Here is a 16,906-nt window from a genome sequence, read left to right on the forward strand (position 1 = left end):
GCCCGCGTTCGACGCTCGTCAGACGGTCCGACACACACTTTCCACACGCGCTAGAACCCGAGAGTACACAATGTCTTTCCAGTGAAAAACACTCCCACGACTTCTCCAAACCTTCCACCGACACAATAGAAAATATGCATTTTATTTTCTTAAAAGCGCCGAATGTGCGCCACTCCTTCTCAAAATATGCCGACACCACCATGTGTACCAACATGTACAAGTGTGCTAGCATGTTCTCAAATATTTTCTTCGAAGGAGTTAAATTAGCTCACTAGGTTCTAAATGCATGCACATGAACAACTCGATAACCACTTAATTAGCCAAATAATTTCCCTCTTTATAGTACGATTATCTATTCTAAGTGTGATCATACCCTCTAAGGTGTCTTGATCACCAAAACCAAAACCCTAAGCAATACCTTTGCCTTGTTCTCCATAGTGTTTTGTTTTTCTCTTTTTTCTTTTCCAAGTTGAGCACTTGATCATCTTGTGGTCATCACCATGATCATCTCTTGCTCCATCACTTGGCATATACCAATCTCATCTAATCTACACACACTTAGCATAGAGCTTATTACTTTGGGTTTCATCAATTATCCAAAACCAAACTAGGGCTTTCACCTAGATCCACCCCTGACCAGATGCACATGGTGTACTACCTCCGCCCGTAAAAGAATGCATTTCTCAGATTTCGAGGAGTCAAACAGACTGAACTTTGACTAAATTTATATAAAAACATACAAATATTTTTGATACAAATTAGTACCATTAGATTAGTTATATAACATATTTTCATAATAAATTTATTTATAGACATAAATGCTAACACTATTTATTACTATAAACTTGGTCAAACTTAAGCTCAGTTAACTGGCATGAATTCTATAATTGTATTCTTTTGTGGACGAAAGTACTACCTCCGTCCAAAAAAATGGATTGTGAGAATTGTGATGGTCAAATTAATTCATGTTTGGCCTAGTTTATAGTAAATAGGATTAGTATTTATGTCTCAAAATAATTTATTATGAAAATATATTTTATACCAATATAGTGGTACTTATTTTCTATTATGAATGTCAGTACTTTTTTATATAAATTTAATTAAAGTTAAAACTTCTTAAATTATAGAAATATGAGAATTACATAATTACATTGTTTGATGGACAGAAGGAGCAGATGCTAGCGGTGGCAGACAAATTGTGGAACAAATTAAACTATATACTACGCTAGAATATAACATAATTTTTCATGAGTAGTTACTCCCATATGTGTGTACCTCTAAATTTACGATATATATGGTCCAACGAAGTATATGTAGTTGTAGTATATGATCATACTAAATTATCTAGGGTAGTATATATGTATATCAATATATAGATTGTGGCACAAGTTGGAATGGTCAAATTGAGGGCGGCCGGCAGGCACTGAGATACGGTATACAGAGATACTAGACAGATAAACGCTGCGGAACCATGCTGCTGCATGCTATGCTAGTGTACTGCCTGCCATATGCACTTGCAGTCGGTGTAGGGTGGGTGTACAATGCAATAATAATGTGTACACACAGCGACACGATGGAAAGAGACGGGGGTTGGCTGGGCTGCCTGGCGATACCACCATACCAGACACTGCACGAGAGAGAGAGAGAGAGAGAGACCCAGACCCAACCAATAAGCCCTATAAAGCAAGTGGGGGGAGAGAGAAATGATCTGTGTGCTAGCTGATGAGAGCAAAGAAAGCAAGCAAGAGCAAGAGGAGGATCGTTTTTATGTGTGGTGGACATGCGCCCTGCTGTCCAGTCCAGAGCAGGCCCTAATACTCCAAAATCACCACGCACCAAACTAGTCTGCCTTGCGTTGCTCCTAGTCCCAGCCCGTCCGTCCATTGCTCTCATCTTCTTCTTCCTCCTCCTCCATCCCCTTGCTTGCTGCTTTCCCCTCTCTCTCGCTCGCTCTTGGATCTCATACACACCTAATTAATATAGCTAGCTAGCTCCCTTCTTCTTCTCCTTCTTATCCATTATATATTGCCAGATAGAGATCTCGCTCTCCATCCTTCGCCGTGTCGTCGTCGTCTCTATAGCTGCTTAATTATATATCGATCTACGAGCTCATCTGATCTATATCTGTCCCAACTCATCATCTCGCCCCGCATATATATACCCATCCATCTTAATTTAATCTCTGTTCTCAATCCCATCTATACACATATATATAGGCGAATCTATCTGTAGCTCTAGCTATAGTTCGAGTTAATTCTATTAGCCGCCAGATTGAGAGATCAAGCAGCTAGAATATATGTTATACTGGCTACTTGCTTTATTACTCTATTAGCTATATATAGGCACATATCCATCGATCGATATATACACATATATCCTAGCTACTCCTCCATGCTTGGGGTGTCGACGCTGCGGAGCCCTAGCAGGAGCAGCAGCAAGGCGGATCAGCACTGCGGCGGCGGCTTCGTCGGCGACCACCATGTGGTGTTCCCGACGTCCGGCGGCGGGTCCGACTGCTGCGACGGCTTCGCCATGGTGGATGTGGACGACAACCTGCTGGACTACATCGACTTCAGCTGCGATGTGCCCTTCTTCGACGCCGACGGGGATATCCTCCCGGACCTGGAGGTCGACCCCACGGAGCTCCTCGCAGAGTTCTCGTCCACCCCGCCGCCGGACGACCTGCTGCTGGTCCATGTCGATGACGAGGCGGCCAACAACAAGCCGCCGGTGGTGCCGGACGACGACGTGAAGCAACATCACCTAGCGGTGGTGACGACAGCAGCAGCACAAGAGGAGAAGCAAACATGTGGTGGTGATGAGAAACATGTGGCCGCCAGCAAGCAGACGACGACGGAGGAGGATTATTCTGCTGCTTGTGCCGGGGCCGCCGTGTCCGACACCAAGTCGTCGGCGTCGGCGGCAGAGAGCCACAGCAAGAAGAAGGCGGCAGCAGGGAATAAGAACTCGCACGGCAAGCGCAAGGTAAAGGTACTAGCTTAATTAGCTTATTAATTGCTTGCCCTAGCATATATATGCATAGGTAGCTGTTGATGTTGAGCAGATCATGCACGTCTATACATATATATCTCTCTCAGACTGAATATAATCGATCGATCGCTAGCTTATTATTATGGATACTAGTTAATTTGGTGGTAATTTTAATTTTGTCGCCACACATGCATGAGGAGCTACATACATACTCTAGCAGCTAGCAGAGAGAGAGAGAGAGAGAGAGAGAGAGAGAGATAGACGAAGGAGCAATCAGATCTGCAGACGCGACGCTAGCTCAATCGTCTTTCAAAAGTCGCGCTCTGCTACTGCGCTCCACGATGATGAATCAATGATATATGGAGATCGATCATGGGGGCATGGCATGGAATTGAATCCATCCATGGCGCGCGGTGGCAGAGCAGAGGAGACCTGAGATCGATCGAGCAGGTCGTCGTTGTTACGCCCTAGCTATCTAGCTAGCTTAGCTAGCAGCTGCATGAGACATGGGCGTACTACAGCTGCGGGCTTTGCTGATCTTCTGCTACGTGCAGCCTGCAGCCGCAGATCGACAGGCAATAATAACAACACGGAAATGAAGGCCTCAACTTTACAGTATTTTGTGCTCTCTCTCTCTCTCTCTCTGATGCTCTGATGCAGGCATGCATGGTGGTTTACACACACAGGCACACCCTGCAGGGAGAGGGTGTTGGAGGGCAGAGCAATATATGGCGGCAATGAATAGAGCCATGGGAATCCCCGTGTACGTCGTTAGGCTCCCTTTTTGTGGTCAGTCGGTCGGGCACGGATCGATGGATACAAAGATAGATCGATCTTGGCACGCAGGGGTGAACGAATCGTCGGATCCCCATCTCATCCATCCATCCATCCATCCATGAAATGAAATGAACCACACACGCAGGCAGAGAGAGAGAGAGAGAGAGAGAGAGAGAGAGAGTGGTCACGGGATCTCCCAATGCAATGCAATGCAAACCGGCCGGCCGGCCCAAGCAAGCAAGCACTGGTAGCTGTTTATTGCTCAAGAAGCAAGCATATACCAACAATTAACAACAAACAGTGGCCGGCCGGGCGGCCTCTTGCTCTAGGATCCTACATACTACAGCGCCTAGCTAGAGCAAACACCAGCATGCATGCAGTGACAGTGTTGTCATCTTTTCGCCCTCTCTCTTCCGGCCGGGTACAAGCAGCCGCACAGAGTCCATCTTGTCCTCCACCCCTACTAGCTGCCACTGTCATATGCACCCAGGATAAAATCTACTTTTATCATTTACTAGTACACATCATTTACACGCCTGCTAGCTGCTCAACGACGACGACCCACACGATGTAGTACTGTGCTCATGCATCTCTTTTTTCAACCCCACCCCTCTTTGCGTATATATATATATATAGTCGTACTATATATATATAGCAATCTAGCATGCATGCATGTCGTGTGTCTCTACTTGGACTTCATCACAAAAAGATCCCATGCATGCCTTTTCTAGCTAGCTTTCTAGTTAGTTATTAAAAGTTGCTTCTTTCAGTAATTTACATGCATCCATGCATCGTCTGCTAGCTGTACATGTGTACGTGTAACGTACTAGACTACTAGCTAGATCCATCTATATATATCTCTGCTCCGATGACGATAGATATGGATATGTGCATATGCCTAGCTAGATATTAAATATAGTATGTTGTATTATTATCAGGTTGACTGGACGCCGGAGTTGCACCGGAGGTTCGTGCAGGCGGTGGAGCAGCTGGGCATCGACAAGGCCGTGCCGTCCCGGATCCTCGAGATCATGGGCATGGACTGCCTCACAAGACACAACATTGCCAGCCACCTCCAGGTACTACGTACATCATCGATCGTCTATATATATCTAAACTAAAGGCATACAATCACTACATACTTCAAAGGATTATGCTAACTGCTCCAAAGTACCATAATGGATGAAATACGTATAATTAACAAGTTTCAGAATAAAAAAAAATCAGAGTCACTGAACGCCTGCAAAGAGAATATATGCTTTGGTTTTACAATAATATACGCACGAGTTTCACATGCATGTTTAAGCAAGTAAATGGTACATGTTTAGCATCTAAGTAGTGGTTTGTTATATATCATCTTATGTGCCTACTACTCCTTTCATATACATGGGTGTAGACTTGTAGTAGTAATAATTTTAGTAACTAACAAACATGCTCGTATGTTACAACAAAACACACAATTTATTATACGGTCACATGGACGGCTTGCAACTTAGAGACGTATATACGCAACAATTGTGTTGTTTGCTTCAATTAATACATCTTAGGATTGGACTTCGACATGTATATCGTGGATGAGCACGGGTCGCGAATCTAGATCATGATGGAAAGGAAAAAAGATATGGTGAAGATCGACATTATTGTGGGAAGTAAAATATCACGGACAGAGGAATCCGTTTTGAGTTTAACATATATTATTACTATTCTATTAGGGATACAGATATAAACATAAAGAAAGATATAGTGATTTGGGACAACCAGATCTGGGGGGAGGGGGACACATTGCCCATGCCAATGGTAGTACCATTGCAGTACATTGCTACACATAGGCATCATGTGAATCTTCGTTGTTCTGGGGTTCCTTCCTTTCATCCTGCATTGGGAACTATTGGTCATGTGAATCCATTCCATGCATGCAAATTTTACCCGGGGCTCTCCCTGCTGGCTCTAGCTGCCAAAGCTATAGCACAGTAGTACATGATCTGAGCTGGTAAAAGTGAAAGCATATTTGTTGTTTGAAAGGGAGAAAAAAAAAAACAGGTTGTGGGCATGCATGCATTACATTGCAGCAGGAACGAGGAGGCAGCATGCAGCAGGTGCAGACGCAGTACACACTAGAGAACAAAACAAAGCAAAGCAAAGGCAAAGGCAAAGCTAGCTAAGCATGCACTGCATGATAGATACGCAACACAACACTACACTGCAGCATGAGAAATTGTCAATGGCATGCATGCGATCCAGCATGGTTTTTAGCTTCTTGTTGGACTGGATTGGACTGCACATATTCCTTTGCTCAAACCATGCAAAGAGGAGGAGAAGGAGACGCCAAGGCCAAGCCGAGAGCGGCGGTACCGGTACAGGCACTACTAGCTGCCTGCCTGCCTGCCTGCTTGCTGTGGGCCTGCTGCTGTCCCGCCCGGGCCCGGCCCACCGCATGCTCTGTCACCTCCCGACTAGGCACCACAAAGCACATGACTTTCCAGTTCCCACAAACATATTATGCCCATGATACTGGTTTACTTTTACTCCTTACTGTCACAAGATAAGACCATCTATCTGTTTTTTTTTTCGAGACCCAATTACAAACGCAGACGTTCACATTTATAAGTGCACACTCATCCGTATGAACGCATGCATGTATACCCTAAAAGCTAATAAGTAGCACTAACACCTAGCTCATGTTTGCATGGAAACCCAACTCGATCAATCTGTTTTCAAATGAGTGGTACTGTACTCTACTGGCAGTGGCATGTTATATGCCGACGAGATCGAGTTGCAATAATAATAGCCGTACCTAGAGGTTGGCACCATCTTCTTGTCTCACATAAGTGTTATGTCGTATATGTATGTAAGTGATTGAAATTTTTGCTGAAAATTTACGATGTTTAGACTTTGTTTGGTTGAACTTCTAGAAAAATACTTTTGCTACTAAAAAGTAGGAAGCCAATCAAATGGGTGAAATCAAAATTTAGAAGCATCTTAGACTCTGCTTTTGGCTTTTTGCTTTTCAAAATAGGTGGAAATAGAGAATTTTTGTTTCATAGCCACGCAACATATAGCTCACATTAACTTCTTCACAACTATAGCTCACAACATCTTTTCCACATACACATTATATTACATGTCCACAGTGTACGAACCAATAAGAGCAAGGCTAATAATATAGCCGTCTGCTGGTTGTAAGGGTTTTTTTTGCAGCCTTCTCTTGGTCTACCCATATAGTAGTTAGCTCTTCACTATTAATACATGAGTCACTTGTATCCTATTCTCTTTTTCATCTTAGCATTTAGCTAGCTTATAGCCTCTTATTATACTTCTCTAACATGTTCCCTTTTTTTTCCATAAGGGCATGTAGTAAGAGCAAGAACTTTTCAGGTGATTGAATTTTCAGACCATAATACTCAGTGATTATTAGATATAGTCAACTAGTAGTACAATTGAAAAGGCAATTTAGTGTACTATATATATGGACAGAAAGAATTTGTCTGTGTATCATCATTACTTGATTCATTTCGCATGTCATGCACGGTGATTGATTTGTTATTAAAATAAAGAATATAAAGGATGGATGGATACATTGATGATGCATAATTAATTGCATCTGCATGGGAGGTCGATCATCAGCAGCAGGTGAGGTGATGCTGATGGAGTTGGTAAATTTGCAGAAGTACCGGTCGCACAGAAAGCACCTGATGGCGCGGGAGGCGGAGGCCGCCACCTGGGCACAGAAGCGGCACATGTACGCGGCGGCGGCGGGCGGCGGAGCGCCGAGGACAGACGCACCACACGCCAGCCGGCCATGGGTGGTGCCGACCATCGGGTTCCCGCCGCCGGCACCCCCGCCCTTCTGCCGGCCGCTGCACGTGTGGGGCCACCCGCCCCACGCCGCCGCGGCTGAAGCTGCCGCTGCGGTGGCTGCGCCTCCGACTCCGATGCTGCCCGTGTGGCCGCGGCACCTGGCGCCGCCACGGCCGCTGCCGCCGTGGGCGCACCCGCACCCGCCGGCGGTGGACCCGGCGTTCTGGCACCAGCAGTACAACGTGCGTGCTTGTTGCTCCCCTGGACGTACCTCAGCTCCATCTCCATCCCTCCTTCCCTTGCTAGCTGTTGCAAATTAACTTGCAGTAGCGATTCTGCTAGTGCTTGCATGTGACTCTGGCTTTTTTTGGCAGCTTGCTTAAATTGGCTCCATCTAGAGTACCTCTCTTCTGCAGTGTTCGTGTTGTTTTGCAATTGCAATTATATACTGTGATTCATTGATGATTATTAATTATTTACCCATCCTATATATGTATCCCATGCATCTGTGGCTGATCTGATGCAGGCGGCCAGGAAATGGGGTCCACAGGCAGCCGCAGTGACGCAAGGGACGCCGTGCGTGCCGCCGCCCGCCGCCATGGTATGTAAACGCGACTTGTGTCTTGCTATATATATATATAATAGGTCTTGTTTACTTCTTAAAAATTTTTCAAGATTTCCCCTCACATCGAATCTTTGGTCGCATACATAAAGCATTAAATATAGATGAAAAAATAAAAACTAACTGTACAGTTTACGTATAATTTGTGAGACCAATCAATGTTCGTCAAATAAAAACGAAATGCTACCGTACCAAAAACAAAAAAAATTTGCGAACTAAACAAGGCCATAATTAATGAACTCTGCTTAATTATATTATATTCGTCCTTCCTATATCCTAGCTCCATTCTGCCCTAGTACATACATATGTGTACTGATGATACATGTCCGTCCGGTGCAGCTGCCGAGGTTTCCGGTGCCGGGGATGGTGCCGCACCCCATGTACAGACCGACGATGGTCCCTCCGCCGCCGCCACCGCCGCCGCCGCAGCCAAGCACCAAGCTCGCCGAACTGCAGCTTGAGCTCGACACGCACCCGGTAATTATATTATATTAGCACATTAATTAATTTATAATTAATCAACGCTATAGCTTGTGGTGGATCTGATCGAATAATTCATGCAAATGCAAAAATGCAGTCCAAGGAGAGCATCGACGCAGCCATCGGAGATGTTTTAGTGAAGCCATGGCTGCCGCTTCCCCTGGGGCTCAAGCCGCCGTCGCTCGACAGCGTCATGTCCGAGCTGCACAAGCAAGGCGTACCAAGCATACCACCGGCGGCCACCGCCACCGCCATCGCCACCGGATGATCTCATCTCATCTGATGACGATATCATCAACCACTGCACCACTCGTCGACATGCATGTACAATAGTAACTCTCCGGCCGTCCCTACGGCACGGATAGATGTGTAGTACTATAGACTGCTGCTACTGGCCGGTGTGTACGTAGCTAGCATGCGCACTGCATGCCTTACGTACGTACGGATCCGATCATTTCTCTCGTCACCTTTTTTGCCCTCATCAGCTCCCCCCCCCCCCCCCCCTAGCTAGCTAGCTACCTACTAGTGACGATCATTGAGATGGAGCTACACACAGCCTATCTAGCTACCTATTTGAGGGTTTCTTGTTTTCTTCTTGCGCCTGTTGTATGCTATATATATATTGATGCTCCTGCTGAGACGACCGAGATGTACGTACGTCTGTGCACACACATCGGATTATATTGATATGAATAATAACCATGCGTATGTGAGCTAGCTACTTCTCACACATGTCTTCTCTTTGTTCCAAATTATAAATTGTTTTGACTTTTCTAGTCTGGATGCGTAGCTTTTGTTATACACCAAGTACTATAAGATCTGTTCGTTTGAGATTATCTGCCAAATCTGCTAGCCATTTAGTAGTATTTTACTCTCACAACAAATCAGCAAACATGCTCTATAGGTAGCAAAGAGAAAAGCCAAAACAGATTATAATTTGAAACGAAGGACTACTACACTGCCTTGCCTCTGTGTGTACATATACATAAAGATCATAATCATAAAGATGGATTCATGTGAACGAATCTCATCATTGTGTCCATATTCGATCATGTGGCCGCCAGCAATTCAAAAACATCGTACTTCACGGCAGATATATAGCTGGACCAGCTTTATTTGCTGTTACGTTCCAGACGATGTCGCGCCTCTCCAGTAGTCCAGTTCACTGAATGGCCATTTATTTCAGCCATCAGGCGTCAGTTTCCCTAGGAGTAAGCCCTGTACCTTCAGTTCAGAATTCCTCGCGGTTGCAAAGATCTTATAACGCGCCCAACACAAATATTTGGTTTTGAATTTTAAACAATAATAACCCAAACCGGGTCATTGATACAACACATATTTAGGGGGTGAAAACTAGAGCTCTTCGTACTAACGGCAAACAATTAGCATGCATTCTCATCTAAACACCGGTTTCAACAAAACAAACTCCCACGATCACCATGCTGCCAACTGCATGCCTACTCAACTTCTTTGATGATTCTTCGCTTCCTGAAGGGCTGCACAGGCATGCTCCCCGGAGCGCTGTGCTTTCGCCTTCTTTCCTCTTTGCGGTTTTCAGCTTCAATCATCGTGCGCCGTAGGTTGGCTGCCTTGTAGATTGGCTTCGGCAGGTGTCTATGCCTGTAATAATTAACAACAAAACCATGCATGAAGGAACTTTTAATTCAGCAAAACTAATGGTAAGAGACGCTAGCTCATCAACTACTTGTGATTACATAATAAAAATAAAAAAGTATGATTGGCAACACTAGCTTACCTTACAATCCGCTTCACTTCTGGGAGATGCTTGTATCGCTCCTTCAAAGCATCCTGGTACTCTTGCTTTTTGCGCTCCCGTGGAAGAAGCTGCACGAGAGATTTGTTCAGTCATATACAAGAACTCAACAGCAAAACGTTCACAAACTCTTCCATTAATGGTCAGGAGTACAACTGATGACAATTACTTCCTATAAACTAACAACTAAATCCCAAGGCACCAATGATAAGTAGTAGTCATTTTCCAGGATAGCTATCCACAAGTTAATGACAGACACAAGGAATACGAAATAAGGAGTGCAACCATTCACAACAATAACACATGTTCCCCTAATCATCAGTTTACACGGATTCAATCATTCAAGTATTAATCCTCAAAAGCTAAACTAAGCATATATAATTAAAAAAACACAGAATTTCTCAGTGCAGCAAAATGAAAAAAAAAAAAGCTTGTGCTTTGCCTCCTGAATCCTCATACATGTTCCTTGCTAGTTGTTCTTGAAGCAAACTATGACCTCATGCAGACAAGACCAAATACAAACTGGATCCCAGTACCAAGAATGCTAATGCAACCATTTTCAGGCAAGCAGGATAATCCGGTAATAAATTCAACTGACCAAAAACTAAGCCAAGCAATGACCAAACATGATCAAAGGAAGCCTGTCAACCGCCTCATTGTCTGATCCCACTTAGCTGCTATAGTTCACTTCTCTATGTATGGCTCTTGTCATTAATGATATAGGAAAATAACTGTACAATGGGTCAAATGGTCTGTACAAAGAATTTGCTTTTGATTTTCTTTTTCTCCTTTCCTTTTGGTGTTCTTTTTTCCCTTAAGAGTTTGATTAGTTGATGAGCAGAAAACTATTGTAAGAAATTGGCTGTGCACGGTTGCATAGGCCAGAACTTTCTTTTGTTTTTCCAAAAAGATGGTCTGTACAATCCAGCCCGCCTGCATCCCATAATGGATATGAAAATACATATGAAAGACCATCTATAGTAATAATCCAGGTGCTCTGTGAGGTAAATTAGGGCATACAAAATTGTCAATTGCAATACTGCCAGGTCATGGAGCATCCACTGATCCACAGTGAAAAGGCAGAGACCTGTATTCTTGTCCAAAAAAGCTACCACCTGAATTCAGCATGACTCTGAACACCAGCAGGCAACAAGCATGCCAAAACACAACAACTTGAAAACACTGAGTGGTATTGAAAAACTTACTACTCCAAGTTGTTCCGAAGCTTTGGATTTCCACAGCCGAAGATTTGTATCATCACTGCCAGAGACTAGATAGGTCCCGTCGTAGGTGTACTTCACACAAAACACCCTTCAAAGTAGTATGGAAGATTGATTAGAATCTTACAATAATGTTAATGGTAAATAGCAGGAAATTATCTTTCAGAAAAAGATGCATAAAATGAAATCTGAACTCAATTCATACCGAACTATATAGAAAACAAAATTCAGTTATAGAATGCTCCATGCCCCACTTGGAAACCTATATCAACATAAATGGACCTCCCACTAAGCAATCCACTCAGTTTAACAGCATAGAGATTTTGAGGGTTAATTGGTCTCTAAGAATGAAAAAGATAAGAGGCAGCAAGTGGAGTTAAGCATAAGGTACCCAGTCTGGACTTTGGTCTAAAAATGAGGACACCAACAGCAACTAGAAACAAAAGGTGACGACTGACAAATATTGTAGTAATAAAGAAGAACCTTTGCATCCTCTTGGTGTGGTAAATCTCTCTGCTGTGATCTCCAAGATAATTAAAAATCCTTACCTGCAAAAAGTATCTATATATATACATCACTCAATAAAAAGAGTGAACTCATTGTAAGTTCTTTAGGAGTAGACATACTGTTCTATCATAGGAACCAGTAACAAATTCACGCCCTGTTGGAGAGTAGTCAATATCCATCCTGAAAACCCAAATTCATGTAAGATGACCAGACGTATGTCATAGGTACAGATCAACTGCATGAAATGATGTTTTTTGTACTTATGAGTTTATGCAACTTCAAAAGGTAATTTAAGTTATGTTTGATCACTAAATCAACTGTACGACAATGGAGCAACCCCACCACAGAATTAAGTGATAAATCCAGTTTCTACTCTCTTTGTACTCTATGATTTATTCCAATGTTCTTCAGATTGATAAGAGAGATAAGCCAGCAAGGGAAATATCCATATAGGTTCTTCTAACTTTCCTCAATATTCATATGCTCTTCATATTGATAAGAAATATATGCTAGTCAGGATAATAAATCTTTACAGCCAACCTACTATATAAATAGAACGAAAGGTACTTTTGCAGAAAAATACACTTACACTGCTGAAACATGTCCTTTGTGAACAATTTTGGCTTCGTCCAGCCTTCTAGCATCAAACGAATAACAGTTTGTGTCTTCATTTGCCTAGCAACAAAAGGGAACACAACATCAGTTCCTGAATGCTGGAGTTGCAGACTTGACAAATATTTATAATATGATAGTCAGAATTATGTGACAGCTCAAGTAAACATAAAAATAAATTTGAATCTTACAGCAGTGAAGTTCATGGGCTCTCTGGGGTTCCAGCATACTGAATTGCACCTTGTCTGCATAATCAAAGCACACATCACTGTATACAATTCAGTAGGTACAAACATAGAAGCTAGAAGAAAATGTACATTTATTAGGATTCCAAAGATGAGAATCAAACTGACCTTCATTATTAGTTTTCTAGCTGGAGATGACATGCGCAGGTCATAGAGTGTTAGACTCCGATCACTGGAAATATGAGACCACAAAAGTTAGCAATGCTTAGAGCATTCTTCTCATTGAGATGTTACATATGTCATGTCCTGATCTCCAGGATTGACATAAAAAATATTGATAAGCATTAGCAATGCTTAGAGCATTCTCATTGACATGTTACATATGTCCTGATCTCCAGAATTGATATAAAAATATCATTAAGCAATTTTATAGTGACCACAGCCAAACCAACAATTTGCTCCCTAACAGTGAGGTGACAGAGTGAAGACAGTTTAGAACTCATGTACTTCCTCCAGTTTGCAAATACTTGATTTGACACTTTGGACAAGGTTTGAGTCAAAACTTTAAAACTCTGATTGCAAATCTTATAAAGTATTTAATCAGAAACCCGGTGATCATATATGCATAGATTTGTCTTGGGAAGTCTTATCAAAGAACCATAAATTTGGTAAAATATTCATTGGTCAAAGGTATTTTTGGTAGACCACATCATTGTCCAAAAGATCAAGTATTTGCAAATTGGAGGGAGTAGCCAAACTAGCTCGACCAAAAATGGGCCATTTGAAAGGTCATCCCAACATATAAGAAACAAAGATATCTAATCCTCTTGTTGATACCACTACATAACTGTGAGATGAGGTCAAGTCAACCAGAGTGATTGAACTCTGGAAAAAAAAGGGCTTTATAAGAAAGGTACTGAGATTTTTTCACAAGGTCCTTCACAACTAGGATAACAATGACAACATAAAGTGACACCGAGGTTACCAAGAATGAGAAGAATGAGAAAAATGTACATTCCATTCATTTAAGTTATTGTGTGGTGCACTGGGCTTAATAAAACCATAGCAAAAAAGAAACATATCAAATTTTGCAGATAAAATAGCAAATTTACCTGCCCGATGTAATCAAAATATTACAATCTCCAGGATCAAAGCGCACAGAAAGAACTGTATCTTTACCCCACTCAAAGCTATTTATTGGCTCTGACCTGTGCAGATAAAATGAGTGTGGATGCTGGTAACACATAGAAACAAAATTGAAATTGTTAGAGATGAATTATATATACCTGTCAGGATCCCATATATCAACTTGGGCACCAACAGTTGCAAAAAGATTACCATCCCACTGGTGGTCAGCACCCCTATAAGTTATGAGAACAAATATTATTATTACAACTTTTGCAGATAAAAACAAAAGGAGCTAAGGTATGACCAAAAAAATTGCCCTTACCAGAATGCATGCTTCCAGGTGTAGACTGCTGATGGCTGCAAAATTGGTGAACTGAACAAGTCAGAAACAGAATTAGAGTAAAATGAAATAAATGTGTCCATCCAGTGCATGCCTGGGAATTATCTCCATTATGGTCGCTGGTGTCCACCATTTTAAGCATCGGAACTTTCCAGAGCCGAACACTGCAACCAATGACAGTGTAAGTGTATCAAAATAACACATATAAAACAGAAATAACAGAACTGCTTTACTTTACACCTCGAAACACTACAGTTTCATAAAATTAACTAGGTTTTAGACAGCATATGCATAAACTGTATAAACCCTGGAAGGCAACAGAGTCTAAATAGTACAGATGGTTCCTAGGCATGTCTCCAAAAGCACTCCAAATAGGCCATCAAGCGATGCTATAAAATATTGGCATCTTTAAGATTTATTATTATCCCTAACCTCACCAATCATGCCTACAGCAAGTTCACCTTGGCTGTATACAAGTGCATAAGATGTGTTACTGCTAGATATCGTTTATAGATATAAAGCAACTTGACACATATAGAAATCTAGAACACTGTCTTAAAGACAAAGAAAATCATATCAACATTAACTTACGTGCAGTCAACGCCACATGATACAAGAAGATCACCCTCCGTGGATGTTGTTAAACCTCTTACAGCACCCTGGTGTCCAGGGAACTGGCAAACTGTCTTCCTGTTGTAATTGTTATAAAAATCACACAAATTTACTTTATATACGACATGGAATATTATGATATAAATCCAAGAAACAATTGAGGAAAAGGAATGAGGTAATCCTCAACAAATAGCAGTACCTCGCAGCAATATCCCAAAGGCGAATATCTGCCAAGAAAACAGAAAAGGTGAATTTTACCATTTATTATCCAAATTTCAAATTGATTGACTGATAAAGGTAAAGCATGGATCCAAATTTTTTTCAGGTAAATAATGAAGAGGATGATGAACCATGTTCAGCACTTAAGGATGGCTGAATAAAAATCAGGTTGCAAATTTGCATATAATGGCTACAAGCCTACAACAAGCACTACTGAAACTACATGGTTTCCTATCTGTAAATATATGAGACAATACTCTTGAGGTACTCAAGAACCTTGACAACCAAACTATAATTTTGGAAAGGCAGCAGGTTTACCTGTTCACTAGATATAACAATAAGATATAGCCCACCAATACGGAATCGCTTTTCTGTAACTCTGTTGATCATTCAGACCAACATATAATATATTTTTGTGTGAGTGTGGAATTGAACTGACAAGTTACCTAATGTATGCTAAACAAGTTCCAGACCCTCTAACTAGCAGTGTCAACAATAGGTGCAGAAGGCCATTAGCCAATAGCCATACACTGCATCCTAGAGGCCATTTTACAGTCACCTAATGACAAAGTAAAAGCATGCTTAAACAAATGCAGGAAAACGTTAATTGATTGATTCAATTCACTCAAGAAGCAAGGAGTATTGTGGAAACACGATCAGCAAGATAAAAGATTTTTGACAAGTAGGTAAGTACCTCCATCCATCGAACCGGAAAATATCGCTTTCAAATGATTGGGGTTTTTTGCCATGCACGATACCGCATCAATATGCCCATTCATAGCTCCGATAAATGGCTTAGCAAATATCTGCACAAGGAAAGCAGAAGAATCATAGTGTCAATATCTAGAAAGTAAATAAACAGAGCATGAATGCAGGAAAGGAATAAGTGGCATACCTTCTCTAACTTTGCAGCATTAAGTGCCCGAGTGTATTCAACAGCTTTCTCTTGACTACGAAGCGCTGGATCATAGTTGCGGAATACTTTCTGTTGAGATCAACGAGTGCCATTGGGAACATCAGTGGAGGAAAGTAAAATTTTACTTTAAGACTAAATGCCTGAAATGCAATGGGGCCATATTTGAAAGGCTTCAACTAGTGTGCTTGAACCAATTATGTGTAGCATTTGTTTACGTGTGATGGTACACGGTGAAGATTTCAAATCATACCATGTTTATTATTATATATGCTGAAACAGCAAACTCACACTCGATCCTGAAACTTGATGGGTAGAGAATGCGAGGTTGAAACCCTCAAAATGGAAGTTGCAAGAGGAAGAGGGTAATATAGTAGCCTAATATGTCAAATTGGTTAAAAAGCTAGGAGCATCTTATGAGGGGTCGCCTACCTGCAGGTCCTGGCTGCGCTCACGCGTGAACTCGTCGGTGGAGCGCGAAATCACCTTCACCCTCATCGCGCTCGCGGGGGGGGCGGCGAGGCCGCGAGCCACTTGAATAGAAGATGCCGCCGAGGGGCTAGGGTCTTGCGCCGCTCACCGCACGCTTCCAAACCCTCGCCGCCCGCGCCGCCGAGGGGAAGGAAGGAGAGCAGAACAGCAGACAGAGAGACGAAGCGCTTTTTTTTTTTTTTTTGGCTTGGCTTGGCTTTCTGGATGCAAGTGGAACCAACGGCTCAGAATGAGAG

At 42.3% G+C, this 16,906-nt stretch overlaps 2 protein-coding genes across 3 annotated transcripts; one reads left to right on the forward strand and one right to left on the reverse strand.

The window, feature by feature from the left end:
- Positions 1,674-9,400, forward strand: LOC8078076 (probable transcription factor GLK2). Of its 2 annotated transcripts, none has more exons than XM_021456623.1 (6): positions 1,674-2,991; positions 4,707-4,847; positions 7,434-7,808; positions 8,093-8,167; positions 8,528-8,665; positions 8,766-9,400. In XM_021456623.1, exons 1-6 carry the CDS (start codon positions 2,392-2,394, stop codon positions 8,934-8,936), a joined length of 1,500 nt encoding a protein of 499 aa, XP_021312298.1. In that variant the 5' UTR covers positions 1,674-2,391; the 3' UTR covers positions 8,937-9,400. The 2 variants fall into 2 exon arrangements, with proteins under 2 accessions (XP_021312298.1, XP_002454868.2); XM_002454823.2 differs by having other exon boundaries at positions 1,676-2,985.
- LOC8077546 (DDB1- and CUL4-associated factor 13) lies at positions 9,752-16,872 on the reverse strand. The gene is made up of 17 exons (XM_002457000.2): positions 16,611-16,872; positions 16,161-16,250; positions 15,960-16,071; positions 15,246-15,273; positions 15,026-15,124; positions 14,529-14,598; positions 14,417-14,451; positions 14,253-14,327; positions 14,079-14,174; positions 13,135-13,198; positions 12,973-13,026; positions 12,759-12,844; positions 12,289-12,349; positions 12,146-12,210; positions 11,648-11,753; positions 10,425-10,513; positions 9,752-10,288 (listed from the first exon to the last, which is right to left on the reverse strand). Exons 1-17 carry the CDS (start codon positions 16,674-16,676, stop codon positions 10,126-10,128), a joined length of 1,359 nt encoding a protein of 452 aa, XP_002457045.1. The 5' UTR covers positions 16,677-16,872; the 3' UTR covers positions 9,752-10,125.

Source organism: Sorghum bicolor, chromosome 3, assembly GCF_000003195.3.
Source record: "Sorghum bicolor cultivar BTx623 chromosome 3, Sorghum_bicolor_NCBIv3, whole genome shotgun sequence".
NCBI classification, from domain to species: Eukaryota; Viridiplantae; Streptophyta; class Magnoliopsida; order Poales; family Poaceae; genus Sorghum; species Sorghum bicolor.

Bases quoted from the DNA above. Each gene is read 5' to 3' on its own strand.
- LOC8077546 (XM_002457000.2), bottom strand. From the start codon at position 16,676: ATGAGGGTGAAGGTGATTTCGCGCTCCACCGACGAGTTCACGCGTGAG. The intron at 16,072-16,160 runs GTATGCCACTTA...TTCCTTGTGCAG, and splicing joins ATGCTGCAAAGTTAGAGAAG to ATATTTGCTAAGCCATTTAT. The intron at 14,599-15,025 runs GTAAGTTAATGT...CATTGGTTGCAG, and splicing joins TCATGTGGCGTTGACTGCAC to TGTTCGGCTCTGGAAAGTTC.
- LOC8078076 (XM_021456623.1), top strand. From the start codon at position 2,392: ATGCTTGGGGTGTCGACGCTGCGGAGCCCTAGCAGGAGCAGCAGCAAG. The intron at 4,848-7,433 runs GTACTACGTACA...GTAAATTTGCAG, and splicing joins ACATTGCCAGCCACCTCCAG to AAGTACCGGTCGCACAGAAA. The intron at 8,666-8,765 runs GTAATTATATTA...GCAAAAATGCAG, and splicing joins TTGAGCTCGACACGCACCCG to TCCAAGGAGAGCATCGACGC.